The sequence below is a fragment of the Carlito syrichta genome, unplaced genomic scaffold, assembly GCF_000164805.1.
Source record: "Carlito syrichta isolate Samal-C Ts95f unplaced genomic scaffold, Tarsius_syrichta-2.0.1 Scaffold311355, whole genome shotgun sequence".
NCBI classification, from domain to species: Eukaryota; Metazoa; Chordata; class Mammalia; order Primates; family Tarsiidae; genus Carlito; species Carlito syrichta.
The window spans coordinates 1-17,803 of record NW_007255451.1 but is presented as its reverse complement, the minus strand read 5'-3'; the positions used below and the strand labels follow the sequence as shown (position 1 = coordinate 17,803).

The 17,803-nt window shown below is 51.7% G+C and overlaps 1 protein-coding gene across 1 annotated transcript in view; it reads right to left on the bottom strand.

The window, feature by feature from the left end:
• LOC103271169 (forkhead-associated domain-containing protein 1) overlaps window positions 1-16,330 on the bottom strand; it is a gene marked incomplete at its 5' end in the record, with an annotated part of 47,478 nt that extends 31,148 nt beyond the window's left edge. Inside the window, 7 exons of the mRNA XM_021717870.1 lie at window positions 572-797; window positions 2,358-2,531; window positions 5,486-5,593; window positions 9,657-9,764; window positions 13,013-13,120; window positions 13,369-13,476; window positions 16,178-16,330. Coding sequence (XP_021573545.1) covers window positions 572-797; window positions 2,358-2,531; window positions 5,486-5,593; window positions 9,657-9,764; window positions 13,013-13,120; window positions 13,369-13,476; window positions 16,178-16,330 — 985 coding nt within the window. The remainder of the gene's footprint in view (window positions 1-571; window positions 798-2,357; window positions 2,532-5,485; window positions 5,594-9,656; window positions 9,765-13,012; window positions 13,121-13,368; window positions 13,477-16,177) is intronic.
• Between the last annotated feature and the right edge of the window lie 1,473 nt (window positions 16,331-17,803).

The window sequence follows — 17,803 nt, the reverse complement described above, 5'->3', positions numbered from 1 at the left end:
TCCACCTCAGCCTCCTGAGTGGCTGGGACTACAGGTGTGTACCATCGGGCTCAGCTTATTTTTTGGATTTTTTGGTAGAGACCACATCTTGCTACGTTGCCCAGGCTGGTCTTGAACTCCTGGGCTCAAGCGATCCTCCCGCTTCAGCCTCTCAAAGTGCTGGGATTACAGGCATGAGCCGATGCACTTGGCTTTGGGTTTGTTTTTTAAGAGACAAATGACCGATGGCAGAGAGAGGCCTCTGAAAGGCCCCTGTGAGGGATGTTTTCATGTGGAAAAGATGATTCCATACCATGCTGCCCTCGACGCCCTGACAGCCCTGGCAGAATGCGTGTCTCGTCGGCTCACTGGGCTGGCACAAAGGATGTCCCAATTCATTGTCATTACTTCTGCTCAACCTGGGCCTCGGAGGGCTTCTAACATTGTTGTGTAACAAGACAAAAGGGGCCTCCAGGGAAGGAATGAGCTTTCAGATGAGGCTTGGCCTCTGCTGTTGACCAGCTGATGGGGCCCACAGGAGGGTCAGAACATGCCCTGCACTGAGGATTCCCCGGCCTCTCCGGGCTCCTACCTGGGTCACTGTCCTTCAGGGTTGCGATCTCTCCTTCTATTTTTTTATGGTGTTGAGTGACTCTTTGGAGGCGTTCCTCCAGACTCACGATCGTCTGGGAGTGCTGTTTGATCTGCTCCTTATATTCCAGAATTTCTTCCTCAAATCCATGTTTCTGAGATTCTCGCTCCTCCTGGAGGGCCTTTACCATCTGCTGTTGGAGCCTGAATCTCTCCTCCATCATGATCTGGGAAAACACAGTGATGTGGAAGGTGGTCCTGGGCAGGATGTGATAACGACAGTGATATGTTTGCGCTGCACCTAGGTGCTAAGCTGGGGCTGCCCAGGGCCTTTGCACATGCAGTTCCCGCTGCCTTGTACACTCCTCCCCTAGACCCCTGCCTGGCTGACTCTTTGACTTTCAAGTCTCAGTTCCAGCATCACCTCCTCTGAGAGGTCCCTCACCCCTGCCCCCCGGTCAAGGCTACCTGAGACACTTTCTGTTCCAGCCTCTGTCTCATTTTCCCCGAGGCCTTTACCACCCTGCAAAATGACTTTGTTTCTTTGTTTTTCCACGTCCACTAGAAGGTGAACTCCGGACAGGGAAGCTTGTCTTCTCTTTCTCACTAGATCTAGATGCTTGATAAATGTTTGTGGAATTAACGAATGAACAGTTTTTTAAGAAAAAGTGAATGGATGTGCACTTCTTACAAACAACAGTTACCAACGACTCCAGGGCGACTCGGATCTTTCCATCTTTGCCTCTCCTTGGCATCAGATCCCAGCACCCCATCCTTTCTCTGCTCCACCTCTCCAGCCTCACCCTCTCGGGCTCCCTGAACGCCACGCCCCTGCTCCTCTGATCCTGACAGCTCCTGGTACCCACCGTCTTGGGGACCATGCCGATGAGCTGGCTTCCATGTGAGCCCCCGCCCTGCTTCCTCTCCCAAATCCACTGTGCCACCCAAAGCTGGGACTTGAGACCTCCGATGCCACCTGCCTCCTCTTCTCCAGGAGATGGTCCCTCTGATGAGAGGCCCTCCCTGGACCGCCATATTCCCACGCGATGCCACCCCTATGCTGTCATGTCCTCAGGTGCCCTGGCCTGTGGCTTGTGGGCTCCATTGGCTCCTCCGCCCCTTGGCAATTGTGTCCCGAGCCAGTTGTCGAGTCCCACCCTTGTAACTCTCTCTACTGTGGCTCCTTCCTCCCATGCCTCTGCCCACCGACAGCCGAGTATCCAGGTCCTTAGGATTCTAGACTCTGGAAGTGGCCACCACATGCCATGCCCAGAGCTAGTGTCTCTGAGTCCACCTCTGGCGAGTTCCTCTGTGTACTGCTGGCAGACAAATGCCAGCCAAAGCTCAAAACGTCGTCCTGAGTCTGTGGGATAGTCACTGACCCCTAACTGCTGTCTGTGGAAAGCTTAATGCTTTCCCTGACCCTCTGAGGACCCTGCGTGGCAGCATCTTAGAATGCCCTGGAGAGAGTGCCTCCTACCTCAGTTTATCTTTTCTTCTAAACCAAAGCTTCTCATGGGGGAGGGGGGGATTCTGTCCTCTAAGGGACGTTCTGCAATGTCTGGAGATGCTTTTGATATCATGGCGGCGGGGAGAGGGCTCCTGGCATCTGGTGCGTGGAGGAATGGGATGAAGCGAAGCATCCTGCAATGCCAGGACAGCCTTGACAGCAAAGGGTGATTTGGCCCAGGATGCCCCCAGAGCTGGGGTGGGGCAGCTCTGGTCTAAGAAGATGCTGTAATCTTCCAGGGAGGGGCAGGCTCTGGCCCCACAGGGCACCAGCTTACCATTTTCGTCTTGGCAGTTTCCAGCTCAGCTAATGTTTCATTTAATTTCATGGTGAGGCTCTCTGTTTTTAGACTCTCGGCTGTCTTTGTTTTCTGAGACTCTTCCACCATGGCTAGTGCGTCACTTAATTTATTATTTAAAACGTCCTCTTTCTGCCCTTTTAATTCTATTTCCTAGACAAACAGAAACATCAAAATAACAGATTTCAGGAATAAATATAAATATTTCCCCAGTCTCTCCCCCCACCCCGCACCCTGCCTTAAGGACTAGACAAACTCTATTCTGCAATTATTCTGTTGATCCTTTTCAAGTACAAAGTCTGTGTGTTCTCTGGAAGGTTCCAATTATTCTAGAACGGTTCTTTACATTTAGCGGAGACTGTCTCCTGGTGATTTCTGGTTTCTGAGCTCGGCTCTGTCACCTGGAGCTCAGTGAGTAAGTTTTATTTCTCTTTTATGAGACAGCTCTTTAACTATTGGAGGAGGGCTGTCAAGTCTCGCTCTAAATCTGTTCTCCAGGATAAATGCTCTGAGTTCCTTCAGTCCTTCACCACACGACCTGTCCTCGGGACGCTCCGCTCTCCTCTGGGGCTTTGGACCCAGGATGACCTCAGCCTGGAACTCCAGTCGCCCTGTCTAGGGCACACGTCACTCACCTCTGAGAACCCACCCTTCCAAACTTTAATGGCCAAAATTCTCTCCCCCCAAGTCCCCCCTTAACTTATGTGGAATGTGGGCTTCTTGACAGCCACCATGCTAGGCATTTCACAAGCATTGTTTAATCCAATTTAGAATATATTCCTGAGATGCGGTACTGGGTAATCTCAGATTCTGTTGGTGGCAGTGTAAACAAGTATGACTTTTCTGGAGGGGTCATTGGGGAACATGAATTGTGAGTCTGAAAGTGTTTGTATCTTGTGATCCAGTAATTTTACCCGAAGAATCTAAAGATAGGTCAGGCAGTTCACACTTGTAATCCCAGTACTGTGGGAGGCTGAGGTGAGAGGATTGCTGGAGGCCAGGAGTTCGAGGTTGCAGTGAGCTATGATCTCACCACTGCACTCCAGCCTGGGCAACACAGTAAGACCCTGTCTCTAAAGATAAAATAAATAAATAAATAAATAAATAAATAAAGTAAAACTAATGCTGCACAGAGTTGTTCAGTCAACCATCTTTTACACTAGTGGAAAGTGAGAAAGCACCCCAGTGCCTAGCCATCAGCGAGGGGTCAGTAAATGGGGGTCCTTCCAACACACTGCAAAACCAGGTCATGGAAGATTGCTCAATGACAGGGAGACATTCTTATGATAAGTATAACAAGCAGCTTCTGAAGCCGTGTGCCATGACACAGTGTAATTCGCTAACTCAGTAATTGATCGATGTTATGGATGTCTATAATAATGTCAACTTAAAGACACTCTGGAAGTGGCACTCTGGAGCTGGTCGCAGCTCTGTGCAGTGTCCCAAGGATCCACAACAAACTGAAATTGTTTCCCTGAAGGGCCCTGAGGCTGTCCTGCCTCAGGGTAGACTGTGCAGCCTGGTATTTTGGCTCCCGGCCGGCCATTCTGCAGCCTGAGGACAGGGGAACCAGGTTCACGTGTCCATGGGTCTGCACTACTGTCCTCTGCGGCCTCCTTTCCTATCCCACCTGTGTGGATGGGACTGACATTTCTATGGCTCTGCTGTGTACACAGGTAAGACAGCATGGGGACAAGCGTCTCTGTGCCTGAGAGGGTCTATGCCCCCGTGTCGCTTTGGTCTTTCCTGGTAAATGGTGGGTCCCTGGGGTGGGGTACTGTTCCTCCTTGTCTGGGGTGATGCCACCTGTCTACTTTGGGGGTTGTCACAAGACCCCACCCTCTAGGGTCACAGTTTGGGTGGCTGTTGAGAATGCTGCTTGCTACAGTACAGAGTCCTCGATGTGATGACCCTCAGGAGGGCGTCTCTCTGGGTCTAGGGTCAAGAAAGGACAGATTTCCATGAGCAGTTGGTCTATTTTTGTCTAATATGTGGCACAACCAGCTGGGCTTGTCCTCAGACTCTGCCTGCTGGAGAAAAAATGGTAACCTCTTCACTGATTTCATGTTACACATTTTTCTTGCATTTGTCTAATTCCTGATCTGTTTATGTCTCGACTTACCTATTTTTTTTTTGAGTTGGAATCTCACTCTGTCACCCAGGCTGGAGTGCAGTGGCACACTCATGGCCACCACAGCCTCGACCTGCTGGGCTCAGGCGATCCTTCTGCCTCAGCCTTCCAAGTAACTGGAACTACAGGCATGTGCCAGTACGCCCAGTTAAATTTTTTTTTAATTGTAGAGATGAGGCCTCGCTAAGTTCCCCAGGCTGGTCTTGAACCTGTAGGCTCAGGTAATCCTTTCGCCTCCTCCTCCCAAAGTGGGGGGATTACAGGTATGAGTCACTGAGTCCAGCTAACTTACCCACTTTTTTTTTTGAGTTGGAGTCTCACTCTGTCGCCCAGACTGGAGTGCAGTGGCCGCTCCTGGCCACTGCAGCCTTGACCTGCTAGGCTCCGGCAATCCTTCCACCTCAGCCTTCTGAGTAGCCGGAATTACAGGCACGCGCTACCACGCCAGGCTAATTTTTTTTTGATTCATTGTAGAGATGAGGTCTCGCCAAGTTGCCCAGGCGGGTCTCGAACCCGCGGGCTCAGGCAATCCACTCACCTTGGCCTCCCAAAGCCCGGGATTACAGGCTGAGCCACCGGGCCCGGCCACTTACCCACTTTTAAAACGTGACTTTCTCTTTTCGCCAACCCATGAAGTATATTACGTAAGACCCATGGCTGGGGAATAAGGCTGCTTAGGGACAGATGGCTCCTCTCGGGCTCCCCTTTCTACTTAGAGCTGTAAGTTTGTCATGTTCACATAAGCAGCTAACACATGGTGTTCACTGAGCACCTGGTACCTTTCTATGCGTTTTGTGTGTTTACTGGCTGTCACAACGGCTCAGGGACATTGCTCTAGTGTTATCATCTGTATTTCATAAGCGGGGAAATCAGGGCACAGAGAGGGTAAGTTACTTGCTTGAAGTCCCAAAGCCAGCGAGGGGAAGAGGCAGGATTTGAACCCAGAACCCTTCATGATACTGGGTTCCCCTCATACCTCTTTCTGCTTGGTCAGGTGGTTCTCCAGGTCTTGTACCTTTTTCTTTTCCTTCTCCACGGCCTCCTTGGCCTTGTGCCTCTCGTAGGCAAGACTGTTCTCTGAGATCTGGAAGTCAATGACACGTGGTTTGCGGGCCTGAGCCCTCAAAGGAAGATGACACCACAAAGGGACGCCAGCCCAAGTCATCCCTGAAACCACCGAGTCGGGGCTTGGGAGCAAGAGCTCGAGGCACGGGGCACCGGATGGGTAGAGACAAGGCTCTTGGCACACCCGCCTGGTGGACTATCGCCGTTAGTGAGGTGCAGGAAGGAGACAGAGACTCATCGTGTAGGACTGCGGGGCTAGCATTCAGGAAGTGACATGCTGGTGAGTGTTTGGGTCACGTCGGGTGGCTCTGAGCCTCTGAATGCACTGGCAAGTGTTGGCACCGATGCCAGCCCTCATTGGCAGAACCTGGCTTTTTGGGAGGTGGGGCAGGGAGACAGTGCCGGGGAGATGCCTCCTGTTCCAGCAGGCCCGACTCCAGTGGCTTCAAAGAAGGACACAGGCAGTCTCTGCCAGCCTACAAGGGCATAGGTTTTGATAATTCCTGTCCAGCACCCTTGAATCTTGGAGAACCAGTGAAGGGGCAGGAATGATAGGCCCGGAACCATGTGCACAGGCCCTGGGAGGTAGACAGCCAAGTGGGGTTGAAAAACTCGACTGCAGCTGTTGAAACCCTTGCAGTTATACCCCCCATACCAACATCAAGTTCACAAGAAGCATATTTTAAGTACACGTGCAGGCAAAAGACAAAGGGAGAGCTATGTCCTGAAATGCATATGGTGAAGCCGGGCTTGGTGGCTCAGCCTGTAATCCCGTGCCTTTGGGAGGCTGAGCTGAGTGGATTGCCTGAGCCCGCGGGATCGAGAACCACCTGGGCAGCGAGATCTCATCTCTACAATAAGTAAAAAATCAGCCGGGCATGGTAGCGCATGCCTGTAATTCCAGCTACTCGGAAGGCTGAGGCGGAAGGATCGCCAGAGCCCAGGAGGTCGAGGCTGCGGTGGCTGGGAGCGGCCACTGCACTCCAGTCTGGGCGACAGAGTGAGACTCCAACTCAAAAAAAAAAAAAAAAAGAAATGCAGATGGGGGGCATTTGGGGGGAATGGGATTATAGCCACTTATACTTTCTTCCCTCACGGGTCTCATCTTCCAAATTTTCCTTAGTGAACAGGTGTGAGTGGCAAAAAGGAAAATGACTGAAAATTGTCACATGGCACGCGACGCTGGGAGCTGGGACGGTCCCGATTCAAAGGCAGAGAGAGACTCTGAGGTTGCGTGTGGCCCTGGAGAGACAAGGATGGTCTGATGTTCTGGGTGTTCTTTTGGTTTTATTTTTTACGTTTTTTAATTTTAAAGATGTGGGGTACAATTCAGGGTTAAGTATACAGATGTTCATTACACAGGTACCCTTGCTGATGAGGTGTGTGTGTGTTCCGGGTGTTCTAACGTCGTGTGTGTGGCCCCTCCCTTGCCCCAGCTTGGCTCAGCATCCTCCCACCCCTAGACTCTGACCACCCCTCCCTGCTCACACTTGGCTTCTTCCCGCTGTCCAGAGCTCACTTAAGCTGGGCTCGGTGGCTCAGCCTGTAATCTCGCGCTTTGGGAGGCTGAGGTGAGTGGATTGCCTGAGCCCGCGGGCTCGAGACCCGCCTGGGCAACTTGGGGAGGCCTCATCTCTACAACAAATCAAAAATTAGCCGGGCGTGGTAGCGCGTGCCTGTAGTTCCAGCTGCTTGGAAGGCTGAGGCGGAAGGATCGCCGGAGCCCAGCAGGTCGAGGCTGCGGTGGCCGGGAGAGCGGCCACTGGACTCCAGTCTGGGTGACAGAGTGAGACTCCAACTCAAAAAGACTGTCCTGCCTACTCTGCAGGTGTATGTCTCACCTGTCATTTGGGGCCGCCAGCCCCCTTCGCCTGCCCTGTGGTAGGGGCTCCTTCCCTTCCCTCAGGCGCTGCTGGGGCCATCACAATGACACGGTCATAAAGATGCCTGGCACTGAATGCGCTCAGGCATCTACTCTGCAACCCCCAGGTAGTGTCTGTCCACCTATCCCTGTTTTACAGGTGAGGACGCCGAGGCTGTGGCCGAGGCAGTACAAGGACAGTAACTTTTCAGGGCCACACAACAGGAGGCGGTGAGCAGGCTTGGACGCCTACGCCCTGCGCTCACCACTGTGCCCACCACCTGGTCTTACCTATCCTCTGGATTCAAACCCTACCCTACCTGCTAAAACCCAGGCTGGCACAGAGCCTGTCATGCCTTCTGCAGGAGCCTGAGTTCGAGACTCCAGCCTGGCCCATGGGCCTGAGGCATGTCTGGGGCAGCCGTGACCAAGGTTTGGGTCCCCACCTTACCCAGGCCAGCTCGGCGTCTGTGTTCCCTCACCCCACCTGACTCTGGCCTCACCCTCCACCGGCTTGGCATTGTGCCTCTGCCAAGGTCTTTGTTTCCAGCTGTCCAGTTCCCGCCCTGCTGTACCCACAGGAACCCCCCCACCTGGACTCTGACCTCACTGGGACAGGTGCTTCCCAAGAGTGGATGCATCGACTCCTCACCAAACCTCTGTAGTGGTTCTGCCGCTATGTCCACATTACAGAAGAGGGCACAGAGAGGGCAAGGGGCTTGCCCAAGGTCACAAAGCAGGCAGAACAGAGCTGGGACCTGAGCCCAGAAGGGACACTTTTCGCCCAGCAAACTCTGCTGCTGCTTCCTCACCTCTCCCACCTGCTTCCCTCCCCTGCACCCTCCAGTCTCCACCCCGCCCCCACACCAGCTTCAGTTCCATTCCTCAGGACGCCTCCCCCTACCCTGCCTGTCCCCAGCCAGCTCGGGTCCCACTCTGCATTCGTGCCACTTTACCCAGTGGCCCTCTCTGCCCGCAGGATCCTTCTCCCTTCTGGGTCCCACTCAAATGCCACCTCCTCCAGGAGGTTCTCCCTGTCTGCCAGTTGCCCTGTAATCCGCCCTTCCACTTTGTTTCCCCTTAGCCTTGTGGCCCTGGAGCGGTCTCTGCGGTCCCTGTTTCTCCCCTCCCATGCGCTAGGATGGGCACTCCGGCAGCCTGACCCTGGTCGGTCTTGTTCACTGTGGTGACCCCAGCACCCAGAACAGACCTGGCACACAGTGGGTGCTCAGTGAATATTTGTAGACGGATGAATGAAGCCGAATCAAACAATCCACTGAACCTTCATTTCTGTTTCTGGAAGTTCCACGAGGGCCGGCACATGAGTGTCTGTGCCGCCTCCGTCCCTGGAGCCCAGCTCATGGAGATGCTGTTGAGTGTCACCAAGTGACAGCTCCCTGGCCCCCAGGCTTCTGTCCTCCAGCATGTGACACGGGTGTCCAGGCTGAGTGACATCCCTCTGGCTTGATCCCAGGGCCTGTCTTTCATGCTGCTCTGGGCTGGTGTGTCTGGCAGGCGCATCCCCAGACTAGGGGGCAGATGAATGTGGGAGTCTCAAGATTTGCCTGGGTCTGGCGCTTGGAAACCTGTCTCAGCCCCAGTCCTCCCCTCCTTGAGGGGTGCTTCTCCTCATCCAGTCCAGAAGGCACTGGTTCCCAGTGCTGCCTGGGGGTGACCACCTACCTGCCTGCTCCATCTCACTGTGCCGCTTGAGTCTCTTATCCCTCGGCAGTCCAGGGACGGCCTGCTCGAGAGGGTCTGAGGCCAGGAGGTCTAGCCAGGAGGGAGTGCCTTCCCCCGCGGCCATGCTGGGTATGTCACAGATACCTTTCTATGATGGGGAGGATGCTGGTGGAGGAACCGGCCCAGACTGCACCTCTCTCTCCTGGGTAGCTGAGCCAAAGAGCAGGGAACGCTTTCCCAGAGCCCTGTATGTGCAGGGTGCAGGTCTACATACTTTATACCAAGTAGCATTTACTCCAGGAGGCAGGGACTGTTCTCTTTCCCATTCTACAGATGAGGACACTGAGGGATAGGAGGTTGGACCATCTGCCCTGGGTGACACAGCCAGTGAGTGGCAGACACGGGCCACAAGTAAAGGGGCTCCTCCCGCATCTGCCCTCTTTCCCCTGAACTCTCTCAGGACACTTCTGGTTTCAGAGCTCCTTCCAGAAGGTTCTGGCTGTTGTAGCCCATATTCCCTCTGCAGCACAGCTCATACCTCCTTCTGTTGGGTTAAGTGGTTCTCCAGATCCTGGACTTTTCTTTTTTCCGACTCCAAGGCTTCCTTTGCTTTCCTTTTCTCCTGGGCTATGCTGCTTTCCAGAACCTGCAAGTCAACGACGGGTGCTCTGGGTGGCCTGCTCGTCTGGGGGGAGATTGTTAATGACCATGACGAGAATGTAACAGCTAGAGTGTCGGGGCAGCTACCATGAGCCTGGGCCCCAGCCAACCCTTCACTCTCACAGCAACCCTGTCAGAGAAGGGCCGGGGGTGGCCTGTTTTCGAGATGGGAAAACCGAGGAACAATCTGTCCATCGTGAGGTCTGTGCAGAGGAAAGCACACGGCCGCACACAGAGAACTGCGCGGGGGATGGGAGAGCAGACGGAGTGGTGTGCGTCACGGCCAGGCTGCCTCTCTGACAGAAAGAAGAGTCTCATTAATAATGTAATTTCCCATTCTTGAGATACATCTTTTAAAGAGAGCCCAGTTGCAAGAGGAGGGCAGTGCACTGAATTAGTGAATGAATCAGGGATGCTCAGGTAGGGTGCAGGGAAGGAAGCCTGGTTAGGGCCTAGTGCCCCACCAAGGGATTTTGTCCAGAAGGTGACTTGCTGAAAAGCTGTTCAGAGATGGTTTACTGCAAACCACCAAAGGAAATAAACTGCCCCCCATTCCGGTCACCGCAAGGAAGGGCAGCTCAGCTTCCAACGGCTTGCCTTTCCGACAGCAGCCTGACCAACACGGTTTTCATTACAACTCTGCTTAGCGCCCAGATCCCCTGCAGAGAGTATTCAACCCATTATACGGCTGAGACAGTGTGCATTTCGTGGTAAAAAGTTGCGTAAAAAACTCCAACCCTTGCTGTTCCAACACCAGCCCTAAACAAAGCAGAGGAGCACCAACATCACAAGAATTCATTTATTTTGAAGGTTTGAAGTGGGTCTCAGGGTGGGACCTTTTCCTGGAAATTGTGCAAGAACCTTCAAGGCCCTTCTTGGGGACTTGGGTTGGCTGTGGCACATCTGACCCCACATCTATGTGCATCAGGCCTTTCTCTGGGTGGTACCTCTGTAGTCGGGACAGGCACCATTGGGAAGAGAGACAGTGCGTGGCACATGCCTGGGTTCTGTCCCCATGGCGACTGTGCTCCCAAGTTCACAGAAGGTAATGGGAATTCACCTTTAACATGACCTCCAAACCCAAATGATGCAGCCTGGGCAACATAGTGAGACCTCGTCTCTACAAAAAATGCAAAAATTAGCTGGGTGTGGTGGCATGCACCTGTAATCCCAGCTACTCAGGAGGCTGAGGCAAGAGGATGGCCTGAGCTGGGGAGGTCAAGGCTGTGGTGAGCTGTGATCCTGCCACTGCACTCCAGCCTGGGTGACAAACGAACAAATCCAAATTAGGACCTAGAATTCTATTGTCCTGAACATCTGATAATGTGGCGGAGGGTCTAATAAAAATTAAAAAATCAAATAATCATGGTTGGTTGATGAGGTCTGTGGTGGGGATGATGTCTCAAATTCCCCTGATAGGAAACCACAGAGATGGGGCTGATGCTTTAATAGACCCGGGGTGATCCAGCTATGGTTCCCCTTTGCAGTGAAGCTTAAATCCTTCTCCCGAAGTCCCCCACGACCTCAGAATCTCTAAATTCAAGGGCCTGTTGACCTTTTGGTGGCATTTGACTCAAGTGACTCCATGAGGGGCCCTCCTCATCGCCATCCCCAGAGAAACAACTCAGGGCAAACCTCAGCAACACATTTCCAGAGGGCTGCAGGACATGGCTTTCCGGGAGACTCTGCTTGAGAACCCACGTATAAACCTGCCCCCACCCCATCAGATCAAACCGCACAGGCTTTGCACAGCGGCCTTATTTCTCCCGCAGGGGCGGACAAGCAGGAACTTTACACTGAGGAGGGCTGACAGAAAGCAAGTGCCCAAATAGAAGTCAAGGCAGAAGTGGCAGTAGGGACAATCATAACAACTGCCACTTATTCAGCAACAATTCTGGAGGTCAGTTAGCTCGTTATACATTACATCTGACCCTCATGGTCACTGTTTCAAGAAGGGAGGGATTGCTAGATCTGCCACAGCCAGGAAGTGGCCCAGACAGGATTCGAACTCATATCTTACCTAGTTGCAAAGCTTGCACTCCTCTGCGCTATCTTAAGATTGAGGGATTAATGGAAGCACATGGGAAAAAGGCTCAGAGATGTGAGGGTGACTCCAAGCTAGACACGAATCAACAATTCAGCAGAGCTTTCCCAGAAGCTAGTTTGGGCCTACTTAGAGAAGTATGACTTCAACAAGAACGGGGGAAGGAGGGTCCGACCTCGGCTGCCAGGGTTGAAGAATAGTGTTTGCCTCTGGCTACCACCCCTAAGGAAGAAAATGGGTGATGGGTTGCAAACTCAAACGTCTACAAGGGCCAGACAGACAAAAACAATAGGGACTGCTGAGAACTGTGGCAAACTGCTCTTACTCCATCAGGCTCCAGTCCGTTTTTGCCAAGCAGGGCCAGATCTTCTGACATTTCAAGAGAGGATGGAAATCTGGATTTTTAAATACTTTTTATGAATTTTTATAAATTTATGAACAAGTGTACGAACTTCGTGAATTCAAAATAAAACACTCTGAGGTCAAACATCTGCAGGCCCGTTTCAGCCAGCAAGCTGCCACTCTGTAACTTCTGGAGAGCAGAGCAGGCCAGAGGAGGGGGCAGTAGGAGAAACATGGGGGTGTGGGCCTGGGAAGAGCAGATGTGGGGAGCGGGCACCTCTATTTTCAAACATCTGAGCTATTTGGTGGAACAGGAATTGGACCCGCCTTGCGGGAGCCAAGGTGCGGGGGAGAACTGACATCCTTACAGGTGAAGGTGTTTGACCCCACTCCATCTCAAGGAGAAACTTGCTGCCCATCTGAGACATCAACACTGATGGAGCGTGCCAATAGAACTTGGCCGCTCTAGCTGTAGAAAATCCCTCGTGGTGGAGTCGAAGGCTGCCGCTTTCAGGATGTCGAGGGATATGCGCAGCCCTGAGATCCCACGACTCTGCCACCCCCCATATCCATATTTTGGAACACAACCTCCACGCAGCAGACACCCATCACCGGCCCCAGCCATCTCCCAGGACCTCTCTATGACTGCTCTATTTTGTTGGCAACTTTTCCCCAGTGGGTTGTCCAGGCCGTAATTCCAGGGCTCTCTCCTTGAGTCGCATGCTTCCCAAAGCAGCCGAGCCCACCCAGGACAAATGCACCAGGGAGGCTCCACCCCATCCTCTGTGGCTCTGGACAGGTTTCCATGCCTGACTGGGGCTGAGCTAACTCCAGTTTCCCGTGTGTACCTCCTGCTGGCGGGCCAAGCAGTGCTCCAGCTCCTGGACTCTCTTCTGTTCCTGCTCTAGTGCTGCCTTGGCTCTGCTTCTCTCTTGAGCAGCGCTGCCCACCAAAGCCTGCAAGTCAGTGACTGTTGTTTAGTCGACGTGGTTACCATGGCAGGAGCCTGGCTGCTGCCTGGCCCTGTAGGGCGACCTCTTCCCTCCTCACCACGCCCCCTGGGGAGATGAGGGCAGCACAGCCAAGGAGCTCAGGGCATGGGCTCTGGAGTCAGCCGGCCCAGACTGCAGCCCCAGATCCAGCCATCCTAGCCTTGGGGCGGGCCTTCATTTGGTCTGAGCTGACTCCAGCTCCCCATGTGTACCTCTTGCTGGCGGGCCAAGCGGGTCTCCAGCTCCTGGACTCTCTTCTGTTCTTCCTCTAACGCTGCCTTGGCTCTGTTTCTCTCTTGAGTAACGCTGTCCTCCAAAGCCTGAAAGTCAACGACTGTTGTTTAGTTGACGTGGTTACCTTGGAAGGAGTCTGAAAGCTGCCAGGCCCTGCAGGGTGACCTCTTCTCTCCTCACCACACCCCTGGGGAGATGAAAGCAGCGCAACCCAGGAGCCCAGGAGCCCAGGAGCCCAGGAGCATGGGCTCCAGAGTCAGCAGGATCTTCATTAGGTGAAAAACCATTGAGGCCTCAGTTTCTCTATCTGTACAGTGGGGACAGTACTAGTGCTTCCTGCACTGGGTTGATGTGAGGGGCGGAGGGAGGAGGAACACGAAATGCTTGCACAGTGATAACCATTCATCCCATGCTACAAAGGAGGAAACAGGCTTCAATTAAGGAATCTTCCCAGTTTACTGGTAAATCACAGGGGCGGGGATTCGAAACCTGGCCCATTTGATTCTGAAAACTATGTTCTAAACCAGAGATTAGCAAGCCATGACTTACAGGCCACATCTAGCCTGTTTTTTATAAATAAAGTTCTATTGGCACACTCCATGCTCAGAGCGCACCGCCTGTGGCTGCTTTTGCCCAAGAGCAGTGTTGAGTAGTCATGACAGAGATCATATGGCCACAAAACTTCTGGGCTCTTTATGGGAAAACTTTGGTGTGTGCACAAATCAAGTGACTGCTGTTAACGATTCATAATAAAAAGAAGAATGCTAGATGGGTCAAAGAAACTAGATTTTTTTTTTTCTTTTACCATTGAAGCAAAGTCCTTAAACATGCCAGGATTCATGAAAAGGAGGTTAATTAATGAGCTTGGACACATGTATTTTTAGAAAGGGCGTGGTGAGGGGTCAGACGGTCTGAGGAAGATCTATTTAAAATCTGGGCGCCAGCACTGAAGTCCGAGAAGTTTCTTTCAGAGTAGGTTCCAGGGTGAAGCCAATCAACACACATGTCTGAGGAAGGGAGACCCTCGAGTAGTGTCACATGTGATTACCACCACGTGTCTGGCAGGTATCAATGTTGCTTCCTCTCTCTGCAAGGAGGTGGGTGCACTGAGATTTGTGCGTTTTACAGGGGGTTTGAAGCCAGGAAGGATGTCACAAATGGGCATCTGGGAAGCCCAGGATGGCATCCAACGGGGGTTTAACGTTGTGGAGTTGAAATACCACATCCCAATCATAGAGAAAGTCAATCCAAAGTTAGAACAAAAAAATAAGGCACTGGTAAAGCTGATGTCCAAGGGAAAGTCAATCAGAGGGGAGTGAGGAAGTGAAGGGAAGGTTTGTGAAGATTTTGAAGACTTCCAGGTTCCTTCTGGTTTTTATCTTTCTCTCTGTTGGAGGGTGCTGGCTTTTTTCCATATCTAAGTGCCCTTCACAATGCACCACCTTGATTAATGGCTACCATTAATATTACCTTTATGCGGATCATACATGCTTTTGGTCAGATGGTACTTCCTTTTTAATCTTTCACTTCACAGAGGCAGAAAGGCAGAGAAAGAGGCAAAAAGAGGGAGAAGGAGGAGGCATGTCTTGAGGTAACCTGGACACGAATTCGAGGATAGAAATGAGATAGGTGGAGGTGTGGCGAGGTCTGGGGTGTGTGTGTGAGAGAGAAGGAATCAGGAAAGATGGGGGAAGTGGCAGGCCCAGGCCTCTGCGGGGGAAGAAAGGAGGTGCCCAGAGGAGTTGGGGGTATGGCAGATCGGGGTGCTATCTTTCAGGGGGTGGGAGAAGGGGGCGCCATGCAAATGCCCCTCCTTATCCACCACACAGAGGCTCTCAACTGCAATCGCCCAGGAGTGTTTACAAACCCAGAGCAGGGACCACACCCGTTCCCCAATTGGATCAGAACCTGGGGTGGGGGCATAGAGGCAAGGCATTTGCATTTTTTCATCTTCTCAAGGGTCAAAGTGCAGGCAAAGGCACAAGTCACTGACCCAGGATGACGGCAGTGAAGGCAGTAAAATTCATGCTGGGTCCCTGAATACCAAAAAAGGTCTACACCAGGGCAGTGATGAGAACTGGCTTCTTAAATGCAGTTGCCTGGCCTTCTCCAGAGATTCTGATTCCATGGTCTGGGGTGGGGACCAAGAATCTATATTTTTAGTGAAGCATCCAGGTGGTTCTTATCAGGTAACTTGTGAGTCTGCAGGCTGGTGGCCTCAGCACTGCCTGGGGGCTCTTTGGAAATGCGGACTCTCAGGCTTCAACCCCGACCTGCTGAGTTAGAATCTGCCTCTTCACCAGATCCCAGGTGATTCATGGGCATTTCTGAGTTTGAGACACGCTGCTGTGAGGTTTCTTCTAAATGGCCTGGTTTCTAAAACAGTTAGTAGCAATTTTGGCCACGTGTTTTCCCAGATACGTATACAGAGAAAAAGCATAAGACAGGAATTTGTCATCTGAAGTTGATCTTGCACACACTTACAAAGAGTCTGTCAGTTACAAACCAGGACCTGAAGCAATGACCTGGACTTGTGAAATCGACTGCCATATATAGACAAATATAGTACCATTTCCCGAAACTGCAGTAATCCTGCCTTTTCAGGTTGGTTTTGCTGAGAGTTTTAGAACTCAAGCTTTCATATTAAATCCTCCCACATTATTTACCCTGTTAATTAATTTCATTCCATAGTACCAAGCGAGGAATTGCCAAGATTTCTCCTTCTAAGCACATGCCTTCAATTTCGTCAGTTTCTAGGAATGAAGCAAATAACAGGGACCACCTTACCACCTTCTCTTCCTCCAGCTGCCTGACTCTGGATTTCAGCTTCTCCTCTTGCTCTAGCCTCTCCTCATTCAGCTTCTCCTTCTCTGCCAGATGCTCCTGCAGTTTTTCTTGCATCAAAGACTGCTGACTTTCCTGAGAGCTGTTGAACTTGATCTAAAATGAGAGAAAAGGAAACTGATGGTGATGGGGGACACGGCTAGCTAAGGAGTCACTTCTACATTTCTTTACCAGCTGTTTACCATTTGGGGCAAACGTTTATATAAAACTGTCTTTAAAACACAGATAAACTACACTCAGCCTGGTTATGGGTAGGGAAGCAGTAGAATGTAGTGGTTAAGAATTCAGACTCTAGATCTAGATAGAATCCCAGCTCTAGTTGTTTCTAAAGGCTGTCTCATTTAGAATATGAAGTTAATAATAAGATCTAGCTCTTAGAGTTGTAAGGACCAAGTAAGATGATGATGGGAAGCTTTTAGTACAGTGCATAGCACATAGTAGGTGCTCAGTAAATGGTAGCTTGAATTATTAGTTATTATTTGCTGGGTGTGAGAGAAAAAGCAGTGGGCTAGGAGTCAGGAGATCTTGATGATGTTTTTGCTAATGAGCTGTGTGACAATGAAATAGTGACCAACCTCTCTGAACTTTGATGTTCACATCCTTAAGATGAGAAGGGACTAGACCAGGGCTTGACAAACTACTGTCCACAGGCCAAATCTGGTCCACTACCTGTTTTTGTCAATAACGTTTTATTGGAACAGAGTCATGCTTATCACGCCCGTTGTTAACATACTGTCTGTGGCTGCTTTTGTTCTACTGCAGCAGAGTGGAGTCGGCATGAATATAGTTTGTGAAGCCTAAAATATTTACTATCTGGCCCTTTATGGAAAATGTTTGCCCATTTCTGGACCCAGATCTCTGCAGTTGATTGGCGGGCTGGTCCCATTCTTCACTCTCTCTGTAACTAGCAGTGCCCGCCCTGCCCCACTGACACTACACTCAGTCATGTGACTTGCTTTGGCCAATGGGATGTTAGCAGACGGAACACAAGCAGAAGACTGGAAAGCACTAGGTGATTGGGGCTGCTTTCCTGGTGGGCCTGCTTTCTCTTGGCCTCTGCAGTCTCCATGAAAACATGCCCAAGCTAGCTTGCTGGAGGATGAGTGGCACCTGGCACAGAGTGGAGTCACTCCAGCTGAGGCCAGCCAACACCCAGACAAGCAAGCCCGCCCCTCTGAGGTCGGCGGAGCCACCCAAGCTGACCATGGACATGTGAGCAGTAAACAGTAATTGCTGAATGCTGCTAAAGTTTTGTGGTTGTGCACTATACACTACAGCAATAGCTGTCAGAATTATACAAACCCCAAAGATCATTTGCCTCTAGAATATTTCTGTTATTTGGCAATTCTGCTGCCTGTACTGTGGGTAGTCGTACTTCTTCCACTGCATTTAATAAGTACAGTTTTCAAGATCTGATGGCATTTCGTTTTCCTGGCTTTTTTTTTTTTTTTTTTGAGTTAGAGTCTCACTCTGTTGCCCAGACTGGAGTGCAGTGGCCGCTCCCGGCCACCGCAGCCTCGACCTGCTGGGCTCTGGTGATCCTTCCGCCTCAGCCTTCCAAGTAACGCT